Source organism: Calliphora vicina, chromosome 5 (assembly GCF_958450345.1).
Source record: "Calliphora vicina chromosome 5, idCalVici1.1, whole genome shotgun sequence".
Classification (NCBI taxonomy): Eukaryota; Metazoa; Arthropoda; class Insecta; order Diptera; family Calliphoridae; genus Calliphora; species Calliphora vicina.
This window is the reverse complement of record NC_088784.1, coordinates 19,471,155-19,486,757: the sequence shown is the minus strand read 5'-3', so window position 1 is coordinate 19,486,757 and position 15,603 is coordinate 19,471,155. Positions and strand designations below refer to the sequence as shown.

Here is a 15,603-nt window from a genome sequence, read left to right as displayed (position 1 = left end):
AGGAGCCACAGTTTACAAAATTATTATACGATATTTTTAATATCCAAGCAGCAATTATAATAAGCATCCATTTTAGAAGGAGTTAAAGCCAATTTTTCCCTCCATAAAATCATGGAGAACTCAAATAATCTCAAATTTTCATATTTGACTCTGTACGCTATGTAGTTTCTATAACTTTATAAGTTTCATGCTATTTTTGAATATCTTTCCAAAGATTTCCTTCATTTTTTATTGAGTACAATAAGAGATTGACTGTTTAATTAAAAAAAAAAAAACACTTTATTAGAACGCATTGTTCTTTACACTCACAACAATCACTGATCATTTAAATATATGTTTGTTATATTACAACTTTTGTTTTATTGCTAAATTCAGAATAAACTAGTTTCCACAGAAAATTCCAACTTAAATAACAGCTAAATGATGTATTTTACATAATGTATGTATGATCAAATTAAAGCCGCAAAAATTTATAATACAAAATTAAAGTTATTTATTAAAAAAAAAAAAAAATAGAAGAAAGGAAATAATAATAAAAAGTAGTAGAACAAAATCAAAGTTGAAAATTTTTCAGAGGATAAAAACCAAAATGAGTAAGACGAGTGATTAAATTAAGCATTTAAAGGAAATATAAATCAATTATTTTTAAATTTGTAAAAAGTAAAAAATGAAAGCCTACTTTAATGGCTTCAAAACTCAGTTATTTTACAAAACAATATTACAACAATTGCCTGTATTACGTGACTGTTGTTAGCTAGATATTTATCTTTGCAGATTTATTAAGGCACCACACACAATAAGTATCTCATTGAGATACTGATAAAGCAATGGCTCTTGAATGGCCAACGGCTGTAGAATCTTAAACTCGTGCAGACAATTGATCATGTGACGTATCTGCAAACGACACACGGTATCCCGTACACGCATTGTGGGTATGCTAAAGTTTTTCACCCGCCTTGAAGTCAACTCACTATTTACCACCGTCAAACTTTGATGGGAGGCCAGCTCACCGGCCACTCGAGATGTTGTGTACTTACTTAAACGTCCCTCTTCCGTGTCGTCGCTTTGCACAAGATCATCTGCTGATTCGTCGGCCGAATCGGTTGTTGAATCCGTTTCACCATTGTTGGTGTGAAAATCTGGTTGCTGCTGTTGTTGCTTCGCTGACGATGATTTTGGTTTGCGTTTGCGTCGTATCGCTTTGCCGGGATCGGCTACTAATGATAGATACTTGGGTATGACATCTTTAAAGTTGGCCGCATTGAAAATGGTTAAGTCATCGTGGTGGCCCACAAAAGCGTCGGATATATAGGAAATAATGCCTGGGAAGGAGTAAAAAAAAAATAAAAAATGTAAACGTTTGTAAACTACCGCAATATAGAAAAGATGCTTTATGACTTTCAGGTCACACTTCAGTCTCACAATACCAGTTAATGGTACATGCTACTGCCTAAAATATGTTAATTTCATGGTATAAGGGTCATTATGGGACGCAACTGATTCAATAAGGGTACTCATTTAAACGCTTAAGTTTCCCATTTGTGCAAATGGGCAAATTTGCGCGACATGTTTCATGAACCCACCTTTTCAATTTTGTGCAAGTTTATACAGAAAATTTATATTTGTCAAATAAAAATACATAAATTCAACAAAAGCTTTAATAATTTTTTTTCAAATTGTATACATTTTAATTTTAAAATGTTGAATGAAAGTTAAATCTTTGGAACAAACGGTGGTATACATAGTTTGGAGGATTTTGTTTATGTTCTAGCTGGTTAATGTTTTCATACACAATGTCATTTAATACAATCATTCTGTTCCAAAGTTACACAATTTTAACATGCACAAAATTTTTATATTTTATTTGATTTTTATTTCTTATAAATAAAAGTAAACTAAAGCAGCTGATTCATCAAATGCACAATAAATTCAAGTTTGCGAGTCTAAATTGTCGCGCAAACTTATCGGAGTTGTGCAAACGAATTTCCATACATTTTTTGACATTTCATTTGCGAGAGTGTAAAAATGCACAGATTGCACAGTTTGCGAGGCTTTTAAGCGTTTACATGAGGACCCTTAATATACCTTGTCAATCCCGAGATAAGTACAACTCATTAGATAGCCGAAGCGTTGCGACAAAAGAATTGCGTAATTTTAACTTCATAAATTATTATTTTGAAATTGTTGTGCCCACTACCACCCTAGAATCGGACGAAACGTTAATGGACTACTTTAGTTTTAGTTGGTAAATTATTGGTTGATGGCATTGACGAAATTTTATTTTCGCTAATGCTCTTTCAAATATAATGAATTCACTTTACGATACCAAGGTAGTAATAAAGTCAAAATTATTGTGTATTAATTTAATTAAATTATTGTGTATTAATTTAATTAATTTTTCAATTATTAATATAGTTTTTGCAATTTTCGATTAAACTAATAATAGATTTTTTTACCATAATCAAATAATAGAGTTATCCATTTCATTACACTTGTTATTGCATACTTTTCTACAATTTCAAACAATTTTAGTAAATTATACAACAAATATAGGAAAATGTTTACAAACAAGAGAGCTAAATTCGGCAGTGCGGAATCTTACATACCCTTCATCAAATTATACTTTAAAATAAAAATTTTAATTATTTACCAACAAAATTTAAAAAATAAAAATTTTTCAATATTTTTTTTTAAATTTTTTTTTAAAAAAATTTTGTCTTTGAATTTATTAGTGAAAAGAAAAATTTATGACAAAAAAAATTTTTTGGTGAAAAAAAAATTCGGGTTAAAAAATGTTTTTTTTTTTTTTTTATTTTGGCCCATTGTAGGTCCAACTTACTATAGCCTTATATACATCGTTGCATTGGACTTCGAAATATCTATCAGTATTAGAGTTTTTCAATTACGAAATCCCGGGAAGTGGTACGAGAATTCCCGGTAATTATATTCCTTAGTTTTATGTGATGTTTTTTGAACTTGACTTCCTCTAAAAGGTACTTAATACTCCAAAACAAAAATTTAACCCAAACAGACTAATAACAAGTTTATTATTCAAAATATTCCAAAAACTCATGAACGTTCAGGGCTGTCACAGAATTATATTCCGATCGAAAGTGGAATTATTTTAGTAGTTTGCTTTTTCACAAAGGGGAAAACGAAAATTTTTGGAATTGAATTTTGTCTAATATTATTGTAAGAGAGCTATATTCGGGTGTTTTTTTTAAATTTAAAATTTTTTTTTTTGTTTTTTAAATTTTTTTTTTAATTTAGTAGGGTATTCAATAGATTAACCGTTAATCGGTTAACCGATTTATTTTTTCCGGTTAACTTTTTGAATAATTTAAAATTGACGATTTTCAAATAACGAATAAACCGATTAACCTTTTTTTAATCTCCTTTTTTGCACAGACATATTTTTTAAATTTTATTTCTTAACTCGTGAACATTTCCATTTAGCAATAGTTTTTTGAACTGTAGTACGAAAACTGAAACTAAGGAATTTGGAAATGACATTTTTCTAGAATATTCTATGTTGAACTTTGTCCTAATGAGTCGAAGGACGACATGGTAATAGACAAAACTAAAGACATTACTGAAACGAGTTTTTAATCAGAACTTAACAAAACTATTAAAGTATTAGAAATCTAAAAAATATGCTTAAAAAAAGTTTAATTAAAACTAAAAAAAATCGTTTAAAATGGAAGCATTTAAATTACCTTCTTTTTTTAAAAGATTATTTCAGAAGATCTCCCTAAAATCGAAAAAAGAACTCACATGTGTATATATTTATTTTTTTGTTGAATTATTATGTTTTGTTTGTTTTTTTAGTTTTTGTTCTTTTTATTAACAAAATGCTTATATAATTATTCGGTTAATCGAATAATTTGCTCGATTAACCGATTAATCCAGAAACCCGATTAATTGAATACCCTAATATTAGTGAAAAAAAACTTGGTGAAACAAAAATTCGGATTAAAAAATATTTTTTCCGATTTTGACCCATTGTAGGTCCAACTTACTTGGTTTTTTCCTTATATCTCAGCCATTTGTGGACCAATTTTCTCGATATAGCAACCGAGCCGGAAGAATTCCGGGGATATTGATGTATGAATCGAGTATGTAAGTTATTTGGGGGTTTAGGAAAGTTGATTTCAACAGACAGACAGACGGACATGGCTTAATCGACTCCGCTATATATAAGGATCCAGAATATATATACTTTATAGGGTGAGAAAATTATATTGTGGAAATTATAAACGGAATGACAAACTTATATATACCCTTCTCACGAAGGTGAAGGGCATAATAAAAAAATATTTATTTTTGGCGAATTAACAGAATTAATTGGAATCTAACGATGGTAGAACAAAATCTAATGGAAATTCAAGTCATCCTGATACAAATGACAGGTTTGTATATAACCAAAACTAGAAATCGAGTCAGTTTATCTCTTTATATTAAAATTTTAGAGGATTTTTTTATTTGCATCCAATTACATTTTAAAACCAGACATTTTTTAGATTTTTAAGGAAGTCTATGTAGATTCTAAAATTTGAATAATTTGCTCTAGGCAGGAATTCCCGGGATCCCGGAAAATTTCAAAATAAATCCCGATTTCCCGGGAAATGAAAAATCATTATATAACATATTGTCTATATTAATGACTTAGTAATCCAGATATACATAGATTGTGGGGTAATTTACAAATAAAATAAAATACGTCCGACTCAAATAGTTCCAAAATTAACAATCATAAAATTTTATTTAAGAAAAAATAATAAAAATCGAGGATGTCCTGGTTTTTCCCTTATATCTAAGTCGATTTTAAATAGCAACCGAGACGGGAGAATTCCCGATATATTGATGTATCAATCATGTTTGTAAGTTATTTGGGTGCTACGGAAAGAATGGCTATATCGACTTCGACCCAGAATATATAATATACAGTGGTTCAAAGACAAACTCGTACACCTAACTCTTTATTTTTTAATATTAAAACGCTGATTATTTAAAAATGATACATGAAAACAATGTATGGAGGGTTTATTGGGTAAATTGTTCTCTATCGGATGGGTATTTAAACAAAGGAATTATGTTAGAAGGTAAGAAATTATGGGCGGTTTAATTAAAAAAACATAAAAGCCAAACTCGTACAGCGAACCTTATTTATGAAAATAATGGCCCATAATCATAGTCAAACACTAAAGTCGGTTCTTTTTAAAAACAACTTTAAATTAAAAACCCACTATATATTATTTCCCAACTATAGTCAAAATTAAAGTATGTTTTAAATTGAACCGACTTTAACTGGGTGTCACCTCACATGTAGAAAATGTTTTCATACAATATACAAGGAAATACAGACAAGTGGCACCGCTGAACAGCTGACATAGAAAATTAAAACAAAAACCAAAAAAGGTAAACAATAGAAGTAACCGGGAAAACTAAAGAAAAAAAAGTTTTTTGTGGTGGAAAAATGGAAAAGATAAGATTAGTATCATATTTAGAATATTTTGGTACTAATTTTATTGAAAACTGTTCAATAATTGCAAAATCTCTCCCAAATTCTTGAACTTAATACTTTTTGCCGAACTTTTTTACATGGCGAAGAACAGCAGATGCTGTTGTTAAATGAGTTAATAACAGCTTCAGCTTGTTTTATATTTACAGTCGACTTTAACGTCAAAAATATACTTTAACTTGTCTATGGTAGACCTAAAGTCCACTCTTAAGTAAAGACGACTTTATTTCTATTAAAATATACTTTATTTCTGACTATGATTATGGGCCAATATCTTTAATTTGTGCATTTAGATGTAGTGAGCCAAAATTAAAAACCATAGAGAATAGACATAGAACGGAAACTCTCCTATCAAAGACCTAACTCAGTTGTCAGAAACCTAAGTGGTGAGAATGTATTAGTATGAAAATCTATGTGAAAACAAAAACAAGTAAGAAAGTGTGGTCGGTCAAGCCCGACCATATAATACCGTACACTAAGTAAAAGAGCAAAAAAAATGTTTCTTTTAAAATTTCAATAATTTATATTTTTGAGTGATTTTCGGAAGTGGGCCTTATATGGGGGCTATGACCAATTATGGACCGATCGCCATGAAATTAGGTCGTGTGATTTATGTCTATATTAAAGTTAACTATGTTGAATTTTTTGTGTTTACCAACATTTTTAAGCGATTTATGCACGTTAGAGTGATTTTCGGAAGCGAGTCTATATGGGAGCTATGACTAATTATGGACCGATCGTAACAAAATTTGGTGACATGAATTTTGTGTATATAAAACTTATTTGGAGCGGAAAGTGGAGATACATATATAAATTAAACATTTATGACCGATAAAGTCCAATTTCTAGTTTCCGCTCTATGAAAACCATCAAATATTATCATTATATTATAAAGTTTTATCCAAAAAATATCCAAATGGAAGACAAAACGGACAAACAACCGAAGAAACCCGAAAGCTTGCTGTAAAGCTTCCGGGGGATGGAAAATCTCTTTTTGAAATTCCCAAAATTTTTGGGAAGGAGTGATTCTACTATCCAATACATTCTAAAACGATACAGGTAAAAACAAGTAAGAGAGCTATATTCGGCTGTGCCGAATCTTATATACCCTTCACCAAATTATACTTTAAAATAAATTTGTTTAAATATTTTTAGGTAAACAAAATTTAATTTTTTTTAATTGTTTTTTAAAATTTTTTTTTTTTAAATTTTTTTTAAAAATTTGTTTAAAAAAAAATTTGTATGACAAAAAAAATTTTTCAATAAAAAAAAAATTCGGGTTAAAAAATATTTTTCCCGATTTTGACCCATTGTAGGTCCAACTTACATCTTATCTACATCGTTGCAATGGACTTTGAAATATCTATCATTAGATATCCATATTGTCTATATTAATAACTTAGTAATTCAGATATAGATCAAAAATAAGTCAAAAATCGAGGTTGTCCCGGTTTTTTGCTCACATCTCCGTTATTTATGAACCGATTTTGCTGATTTTAAATAGCAAACTTCTCGAAAGCATGTCTGACAGAATTATTGAAGATTTGGATCCCGAAGATATCTGGGGTCTTCAGAAAATTGATTTCAACAGACAGACGGACATGGCTTAATCGACACCGCTATCTATAAGGATCCAGAATATATAACTTTATAGGGTCGGAAATGAAAAATGTAGAAATTGCAAACGGAATGACAAACTTATATATACCCTTCTCACGAAGGTGAAGGGTATAATAAAACCAAAAATGCACACAATAAAATATTCAGTGAAGCTGAAGAGCGAAATATTGTCGGAGCGTGTAAAAAGGATCTCTTTGCATGCTCTTCCAAACTTACGTCCATTTCGGGAAAGAAAGCTTGCGTCCAAACTATCCGGAATATACTCCATAGAGCGAATTTGAATGGTAGAATGGTTAGAAAATGCCTTTGCTTAGCAAGAGAAATAAAAAGGACTGCTTAAACTTCGCCAAGCTACATAAATCAAAGGATTTTTCTTTTTGGAAAGATGTGTTGTTCACAGACGATAGAAAATTTAATATATTTGGCTATAATGGAAAACCATATTTATGGCGAAAGGCTAATGAGGAGCTCTTACCAAAACATGTTAAAGCTACTGTAAAGCATGGTAGGGATCGGTGATGGTTTAAGGCTCTTTATTGGCAGCTGGTCCATTTTGTAAAAATAGTAAATTTTTCATTAGCAATAATTTGATGCGTCTTCTAAAATTTTTTTTAGTTCACATAAGGGAACCATATAGATTACGATAAATTTGTGAGCAATCAAACCCAAAGAGTTAGGTAGTAAACGATTTTTTGCAAATTTTTTTTTTTTACTTCATAACTGAAGTAAATAGCCGTCTTTTTTAACGCAATTAGTTTCAATCCAACGACTCAGATGCAGCGCAGTGATGCATTTCCGAAAAGGCCCATTTTCTCTGATTTAACAATATCTAACCTGAATCCTATTGAACCCAATTTGAGTAAAGTACTGCCAAATTTTTCCAACTCTTCCACTTCATAAAATTATTTTAAAATATCTTATATCTCTACTTTTACTTACCATTTGTATTAATGCTTAAAATAAACTTGTAATTTGTACAATCAATCTGCAGCGGACTAGTTGGCATATCAGTTTCCACACATTCAATCAACGACTGCACATGCGAAAGATTCTGCCTAAAGGTAAAAGGCAAATTTTTATGCCTATCATAGTATTTCTTACTATCGGGCCAACGTATCAGAAAACGCAAATAGCGAGCCAACTTAACCACAGTCTTGGCAAATATTTGCTGGATTTCACCCTCAGTCATCTCAAAGTATTCAGCGAGCAAAGAAAAATCTTCATTCTGTTTCAATTTCTTCAAAGTCAAGTAGCAATCGAGAAGTGTAATGTTGGCCCGAGTACAAATGACATTTTTAAGCAGAGGTAAACGGGTGGTATGTAGCCCCAAATGTATGTGGGGATTCTTTTCGATAAGCTCTAGCGTAACTGAACGTATGCTACGTTTAGGTAATTCACGTTTAATATAGATTGTGGGACGTCTGACATGTAAAGCAGAAGAGCTGCTGTTAAGAGATGTGGACAAAATGGAAGAATTGCCATTGTGGTTTTGTAAAGTATGTGTATTGCTGGGTGCTGTGGTGGCCTTTATGATGGTATTTGGTGGTAAAGAGCTAATGGCTGCTCCCAATTGTTGCTGCTGTTTTTTGGCATTGACTGCACTTGTGCTGCCAATTGTCTGTTGCCATTGAAAACTAGTCAAAGGTGTACCTGCTGAAGCCACAGTTTGCAGAGAATATTTGGTAGATTTGAATGCTGGCTCTGTAAAAGCAAATAAATTAAAACATATTTCAATTGAATAGGTATAATATATAGTAGCACTTACCTCCCGTGGTAACACCAACACGTTTCATGGTGGCTGGTTTTATTATAGCTGGTATTTTATTGATAATCAAACCAGAGCCACTTTCTAGTTTTATAAAGGGTTTCTAAAACAAAATAAACATGATTTAGTTGAAAAAATACTGTACTTAAAATTTCTAGTCAAATTTCCCCCCAAAATATTTTTATTTTACCAACCGCTTTTCTGTCTGTTCTCGTGCACAAATTTAAAACATGGTTTTTTTCTGTATGTATTTCGATAAATGTTAATAATTTTTCTTTAGCACACAATAAGAATTAATAAATTTTATTTATACAAAAAAATAAAAACTTAAAATTCTCTAGCCTGCCTGCATGCAACGCGTGATAAAAAAAAATTACACTGTTTGTTTGAATATATAGTTGTCTCTTGTTCTCTCATACGTTTTAAGCAAATAAACAAAAGATAATGAAGTGTGTTGAAGTTAGTGGTGGGAAAAATTTCACCACTAATGAAAAAATGTAAATAAAAACAGGGCTGTTATTTACTAGGGTTAACGAGTTTTTTATAAAATTATTTGTTAATGTTGACTAAATTTAGTCGAGTTTATAGGGATTCATCTGAATAACCTAGCGTTTACACATGCAAGTAACAGTTCGAAAAACACAATACATACATACTTTTGCACTAACACAATCACACATGCAGCCACTTGCAGCTCACTGCCTACTGAATTTAGGTGGACAGTGATTTTCGACACTTTCATACAAGTGATGACAAATAGAGTTGCCAATAAATAGCTTTTAAAAAATTTATCAGAAGGTGGTAAAATAATAATTATATTTTTAACTTATTTTATGTATTTTTGTAAAAGAAAATAGTACAAATGACCACTAATGCTTATCGTTTTCGTAAAAATAGCAATTTCATTAGTTTTAATAAATAAAATTGTTACTAATATCTATAAAAATTGTTAACCTAACATTTTCCCCAGAAATTTTTATATTTGAATATCATGGTAACACTTTATTGTTATGAATAAAAATAATAAAATTTGGTTTCAAGCCGCAAATGGACTTAAAAATAACAAATGCTGATATATAAAAGGTTTATTTATCGAATTAGCTGTAATATTCTTATATTTGTGGCATTTTGAAGACATCATTCTCCTTCGCTAACATTTACAAAATGAACTTTTACTTGCATGTGTAAACGCTCAAGCAACTTGTAGACATTTCGATGTATTTTCGACATTTTCGATAATAATACGTATTATCAACTTTCATCAATCTACTTGCATGTGTAAACGCAGCGTAAAGCAAGGTTGACTACTGTTACTGCTAGCTACCGTTACAGCTAGCTAGTAGCATAGTTGCTGCCGTTATCGAAATAACTGCAATTACCGTTACTGAAAGAAGTTAAAATATCGTAACCGAATTAATCCAAATAAATAGAAAAAGTATGCGTTTCCTATCTATGTCTCTATAGTCTCGGGAAGTTGCTTCAAACTGTTCTCTATATACCCCACCACCTCATGAAATGCACTCTCAACAGACTTATCCTCAAGAAAGGCACGATTATAAGCATTAATTCTTTAGTTTTATTTCTTTCTGGGAAAATAGTTATTTATTGAGTTTTAAAAAATCTGGGCTTAAATTTTGAACATGTATATCTAAATATTTGTATTCAAAATATTTATAAACATTTTGTTTAAGATAGGTCGAGTAAGAAAAATTAGTTTACTCTATATTCATGTTTAATATATTCAGTTTGATCATTATATAAATCAACTGAGTGCCTTTTAAAATTTAAACAAAATTTCGAATCGAAAACTTCGGCATCTACCTCTGATAACGAATTGAACTTGTAAACGCAAATGTGTTGAAAAAACTTACAGAATTGTATGAAATGTACCTCTAATAAAGTCTATAGTTATAACATAAAATAAAATAAATATTTTGTTGGTAAAATTTAATTACTTTTGCACCCATTTTTTAAATTTATAAAAGATTTATAAAACTAATTTCAATACAAAATTCGTTTCTAAACTTTAATAAATTTAAAAACTGATTATGAATAAGGCGATTTTAAAGGATTAACAAAATCAACTACACCCACGACAACTCTGTTGCATCAAGGACAACAACCACTACACAACTCACCACTTAAAAGAAGAAAAGTGGTGTAAATAACTATTTTTAGCAACAAAAAAACAACACCACAAAGGGCATAACAAACTACACTAAACCCCCTTAAAAAGAAATGAAAAAAGAAATTTACCTTTGTATTATCCTGCGTAGATTCTTGTTTAACAACAGTGCTTGAAGATGAAGGCAATTTGTTTTTAATTAAAATTGCAGGAGTAGCTGTAGTCTCACCAGTAGCAGATTTACGATATTTTACCACAGTCAAAGCCATTATTGGTAGTGTTTTTTTGTTTTGTTTTATATGATTGTTAGCCAAAAATAGCAAAACAACAATAGAAGAAAAACTAAGGGTGACCTGCCCCAGTTATTTGCGCCAATTATTTTCTATTTTTATTTCTTCATATAACACACACTGGATATCGCACTTTAAACAAACTTTCATTTATATACACTTTATTACACGTAAGTTTAGTTTCATTTATTATTTGTTAAATTAATTTTTCTATATTTTGTTTTAAGTTTTATTTTTATTTAATGGCTGCGAAACAGTTTTATTGTTTTTCTTTGCTGTGCAAAAAAATTGCACTTTGTTATTGTTGTAATGGCGACTGCAATGTTAAATAATAAGTGTGGTGAAAAATTAAGTTAGTGGGAGAAGTGAGGAATATGGCATCTCTTAGGCACTAACACATGATTGCCAAGATTTTGAACTGAAATAACTGAATAATATGGAATTTTGGGAGTAAAAAATAAAAAGAATGAAAAACATGTATAATTATCTTAGCGCCATGGATATTTGGCTTGTTGTAGTAGCAGCAGTGATTGCTGAGTTGACAGCCCTTGGCCAAGTGAACTCGGGACATTCCGGTGCGTAGAACCGGCTACCGTGGGAATGTTTTGGTGTCGATTGCTTGGTCGAATGCTTTGTTATTGTAGCAGCAGATTTTGCTGAGTTGACAGCCCTTGGCCGAGTGAACACGGGTCATTCCGGTGCGTAGAACCGGCTGTCGTGGGAATGCTTTGGTGTCGATTCAGCTGGTTGGCCTGGCTTTACATACGATCTCTTTCACTTTGGGTTATCGTAATAGAACCATTTTATATCGCAAGTTATGATTCGGTGCAAAAATGATTTTCTTTTATAGCGTTCAAGCAGCATTTCCGACGTTCAAAATCGTCTTTCAAATTTCTCTAAATTTGGATGAATCCTGCTGTTTGCAAACGTTATGAAATTGCTGATTAAGTAGCTACCAATGATTTTGCATGCTCTTGGTCTTCAAACTTTTTTGACTGGCCCAGGGCAAAAAACACCACTTCTGAACAGCAGAAACCATCTCTCGCACATCGAAACCGATGAAACACATTCACCATAAGCTTCGGTGAGCAACTAGGCGTCATTCAGCTGCACTTTTTTTCAAATTAAAGAAGTAAAGCAAAACTTCCCGCTTATGACGCTTGGTTGGTACAAAAGTCGACATTCACTAATTAATCATAGCTCCTATATAAGGCCCACTTAAGAAAATCATTCACGAAAATAAAGTATTGAAATTTGAAAAGAAAAATATTTTTGCTCATTTACGCCGGGTAGGACAGGCTTAAACAAACGTCTCTTCTTTCTTACTTCTTTTTAATGGATATGAATTAAAGAAAACTGGAATGATTCAATAAGAAATTAATTCTAGAAAGAATCAATTCTCAAAGGAATAAAGTCAATATGTTTGTAGTACTTAGGAATTAAGCCTATGAATTAATTCGTAATGTATTCTTTAATGTAATGGTAAAATATATATATATTCAGTGTAGGTCATACATAAATATATGGTCGGGCTTGACGGACTATTATTTCTTACTGTTAATTTGTGTCGAAAAAAAAACCGAAATATTTAAACCTTTATTTATAAAATTTAGCTTTGGCTTTAAATTAATCATTCATCATTCTTGTCTAAAATTATTTTTTATTTGAACCAAAGCTCATTGATCTTTTAACAAAAGGGAAACTAATCTTATTAACATGTTTCATATTATTAATACTTTCTTAGGCTTGTTTCGAAATGTTTGTAGATGGATAACGTTGCGCAAATACAATTTACAATGTAATTTATATGGATTAAATTGTTAATGAATCCAAAGCGAATTACTCTACTAGCAAATTGCAGATAATTTGGGTCAAAGTGCCTTAAGCGAAAATATGATAAATATCTAATTATTATTATTTATTTGCGGTATTGTAAATAATAGTACACAGTGTTATTTACTGTATTACTTATAAAGGCTATCACAGTTTAGGAAAGTGGCAAATTTCTATATATTCTAACAAAAATCTAAATCTAAGTAAACATTTTGTTGATAAAAATTATGCTTAATATAATTACATTTAACAATTTTCTCTAGACTGTGATATCCCTAATGTTTTAAATAAATATTCATAAAAACAAAGACTTATGGTAAAATCTATATATGCCTGAATTTCCCATTATAACAAGATGACAAGTTAACTAAATTTCCGGTTAGTTACCCCTATTATTTACTCATCTCTTGTTTATGTTGATTTTTCAAAATTCCCTTTTAAAATATATCATTGTCTACCACTTACAATTGTGTCGTATATTTGCTAAATATAAAAATAAATAGTTGATTAAAAACAATTTTATTGATGTTATTATATTAAGTGTTAATTATTTATTGTATACACATTTAATTGTATAAGTACTTGCTCGTAGTTACTTACATATTGGTTTAGCTTTTTTGTAAAAAAAAAGTAAATTGAAATTTTTGCATTGTACCTAAGTGTTTTTCAATAGTAAGCGAGCGCTACACTAAATAAGTCAGGATGATTGGAATAAATGCAACACTAGACTGCTCCAAGCTTACATACATAATATACATACATATTATGTATGTACTGAAGGTTCAAAATAATTAATTATTAATTCAATTTTGCAAATCAATCTCTATCTCATAACCATTCCATTAAAAAATTCATTGCGAATTTGTTCACGAATATTTTGCTCTGAAAATTGTTTTTAATATAATTAATTTCATATTGAATCATTCATGTATTCTTTAATTCATATCCACTGAAAAGAAGGAAAGCTCACCCATTAAGATATCATAAGCTAATATTACATTATACGTCCTAGTACAGTAACCATCCTGTCCAGTTATTAAAGCTGTAGTTTATTCCCATATCACTAGTAGAGAGACATGTCTTATTAATGATGGTTATCCAGACAATTTTCTATAGAAAATACGGTTACACACAAAATTGTCTATAGAAAATAATGTAATCCTGAAGATTTTCTATAGCAAATACTCTTAAACTAAAGATTTTCTATGTAAAATATTCACACCTATCGCGAATCAAAATTTCACATGAAGTATGTTCCCATTTTTCGTTCACAAACTTGTTCACGTGAAAAAATTCCCCATGTTGTGAAATTTTTATATGAAATTTTGTAAACAATAAACAGCTGCTACGAACAAAATCAACTATTGTGAATGAAAAGTTTAGGGGAATATCACGATAGCTATTTTTCCTTCGAGGGAAATGAATATTTCATGGGAACATAAATTTCACATGTTTTTCACGATAAGGGTGATTGTTAAAATGGAAATGTTATATAGAAATGTTAAAAGAATAAACTGTTTACTGAAAATATTATATAGAAAATACTGTTATACTGAATATTTTCTACAGAAAATACTGTTATACTGAATATTTCTATAGAAAAAACTATTTACTGGACATGTTATATAGAAAATACTATTATACTGAAGAGTTTCTATAGAAAAAATTATAATACTGAAAATATTATATAGAAAATACTTTTATACTGAATATTTTCAACAGAAAATACTGTTATACTAGAAATTGTCTATATAAAATACTGTTATACTGGAAATGTTATATATAAAATACTGTTATACTGGAAATGTTATATATAAAATACTGTTATACTGAAGATTTTCTAAATAAAATACTGTTATACTGAATATTTCTATAGAAACAACTGTTTTACTGGAAATATTATATAGAAAATACTGTTATGCTGAAGAGTTTTAATAGAAAATATTGTTATACTGAAAATTTTCAATAGAAAATACTGTTATACTAGAAATTGTTTATATAAAATACTGTTATACTGAAGAGTTTATATAAAAAAAACTTTTATACTGAAGATTTTCTATATAAAATATTGGTATACTGAAGATTTTCTATAGAAAATATTGGTATACTGAAGATTTTCTATAGAAAAAACTGTTATACTGGAAATGTTATATAGAAAATACTGTTATACTTAAGATGTTCTATAGAAAATACTTTTTCACTTAAGAAGTTTAGGGTCCCACAGTGGGGCAGAATCAATTTTTTTTGGAAATGAACAGGACCAGCCATACCTTGGTCCGCTTTTTTTAAAAATATAGGGCGTATTTTTGGACCGAATGGTCTGGATTTTTTTTTGTTAGTTAAACAACTAAATTATCAATAATATACAAACAATTTCAGAGCAATATATTGTGGATCCAAAACAAACAATTTTTAATTAAAAATTCAAAAATTGTAGATTTTTCCTGTT

At 29.9% G+C, this 15,603-nt stretch overlaps 1 protein-coding gene across 3 annotated transcripts; it reads right to left on the bottom strand.

The window, feature by feature from the left end:
• Positions 1–332: 332 nt before the first annotated feature.
• Positions 333–11,490, bottom strand: Camp (Cathelicidin-like antimicrobial protein). Of its 3 annotated transcripts, none has more exons than XM_065514486.1 (4): positions 11,163–11,490; positions 8,907–9,009; positions 8,081–8,842; positions 333–1,322 (listed from the first exon to the last, which is right to left on the bottom strand). In XM_065514486.1, exons 1-4 carry the CDS (start codon positions 11,298–11,300, stop codon positions 763–765), a joined length of 1,563 nt encoding a protein of 520 aa, XP_065370558.1. In that variant the 5' UTR covers positions 11,301–11,490; the 3' UTR covers positions 333–762. The 3 variants fall into 3 exon arrangements, with proteins under 3 accessions (XP_065370558.1, XP_065370559.1, XP_065370560.1); XM_065514487.1 differs by lacking the exon at positions 11,163–11,490 and adding an exon at positions 9,101–9,253; XM_065514488.1 differs by lacking the exon at positions 11,163–11,490 and adding an exon at positions 9,097–9,197.
• Between the last annotated feature and the right edge of the window lie 4,113 nt (positions 11,491–15,603).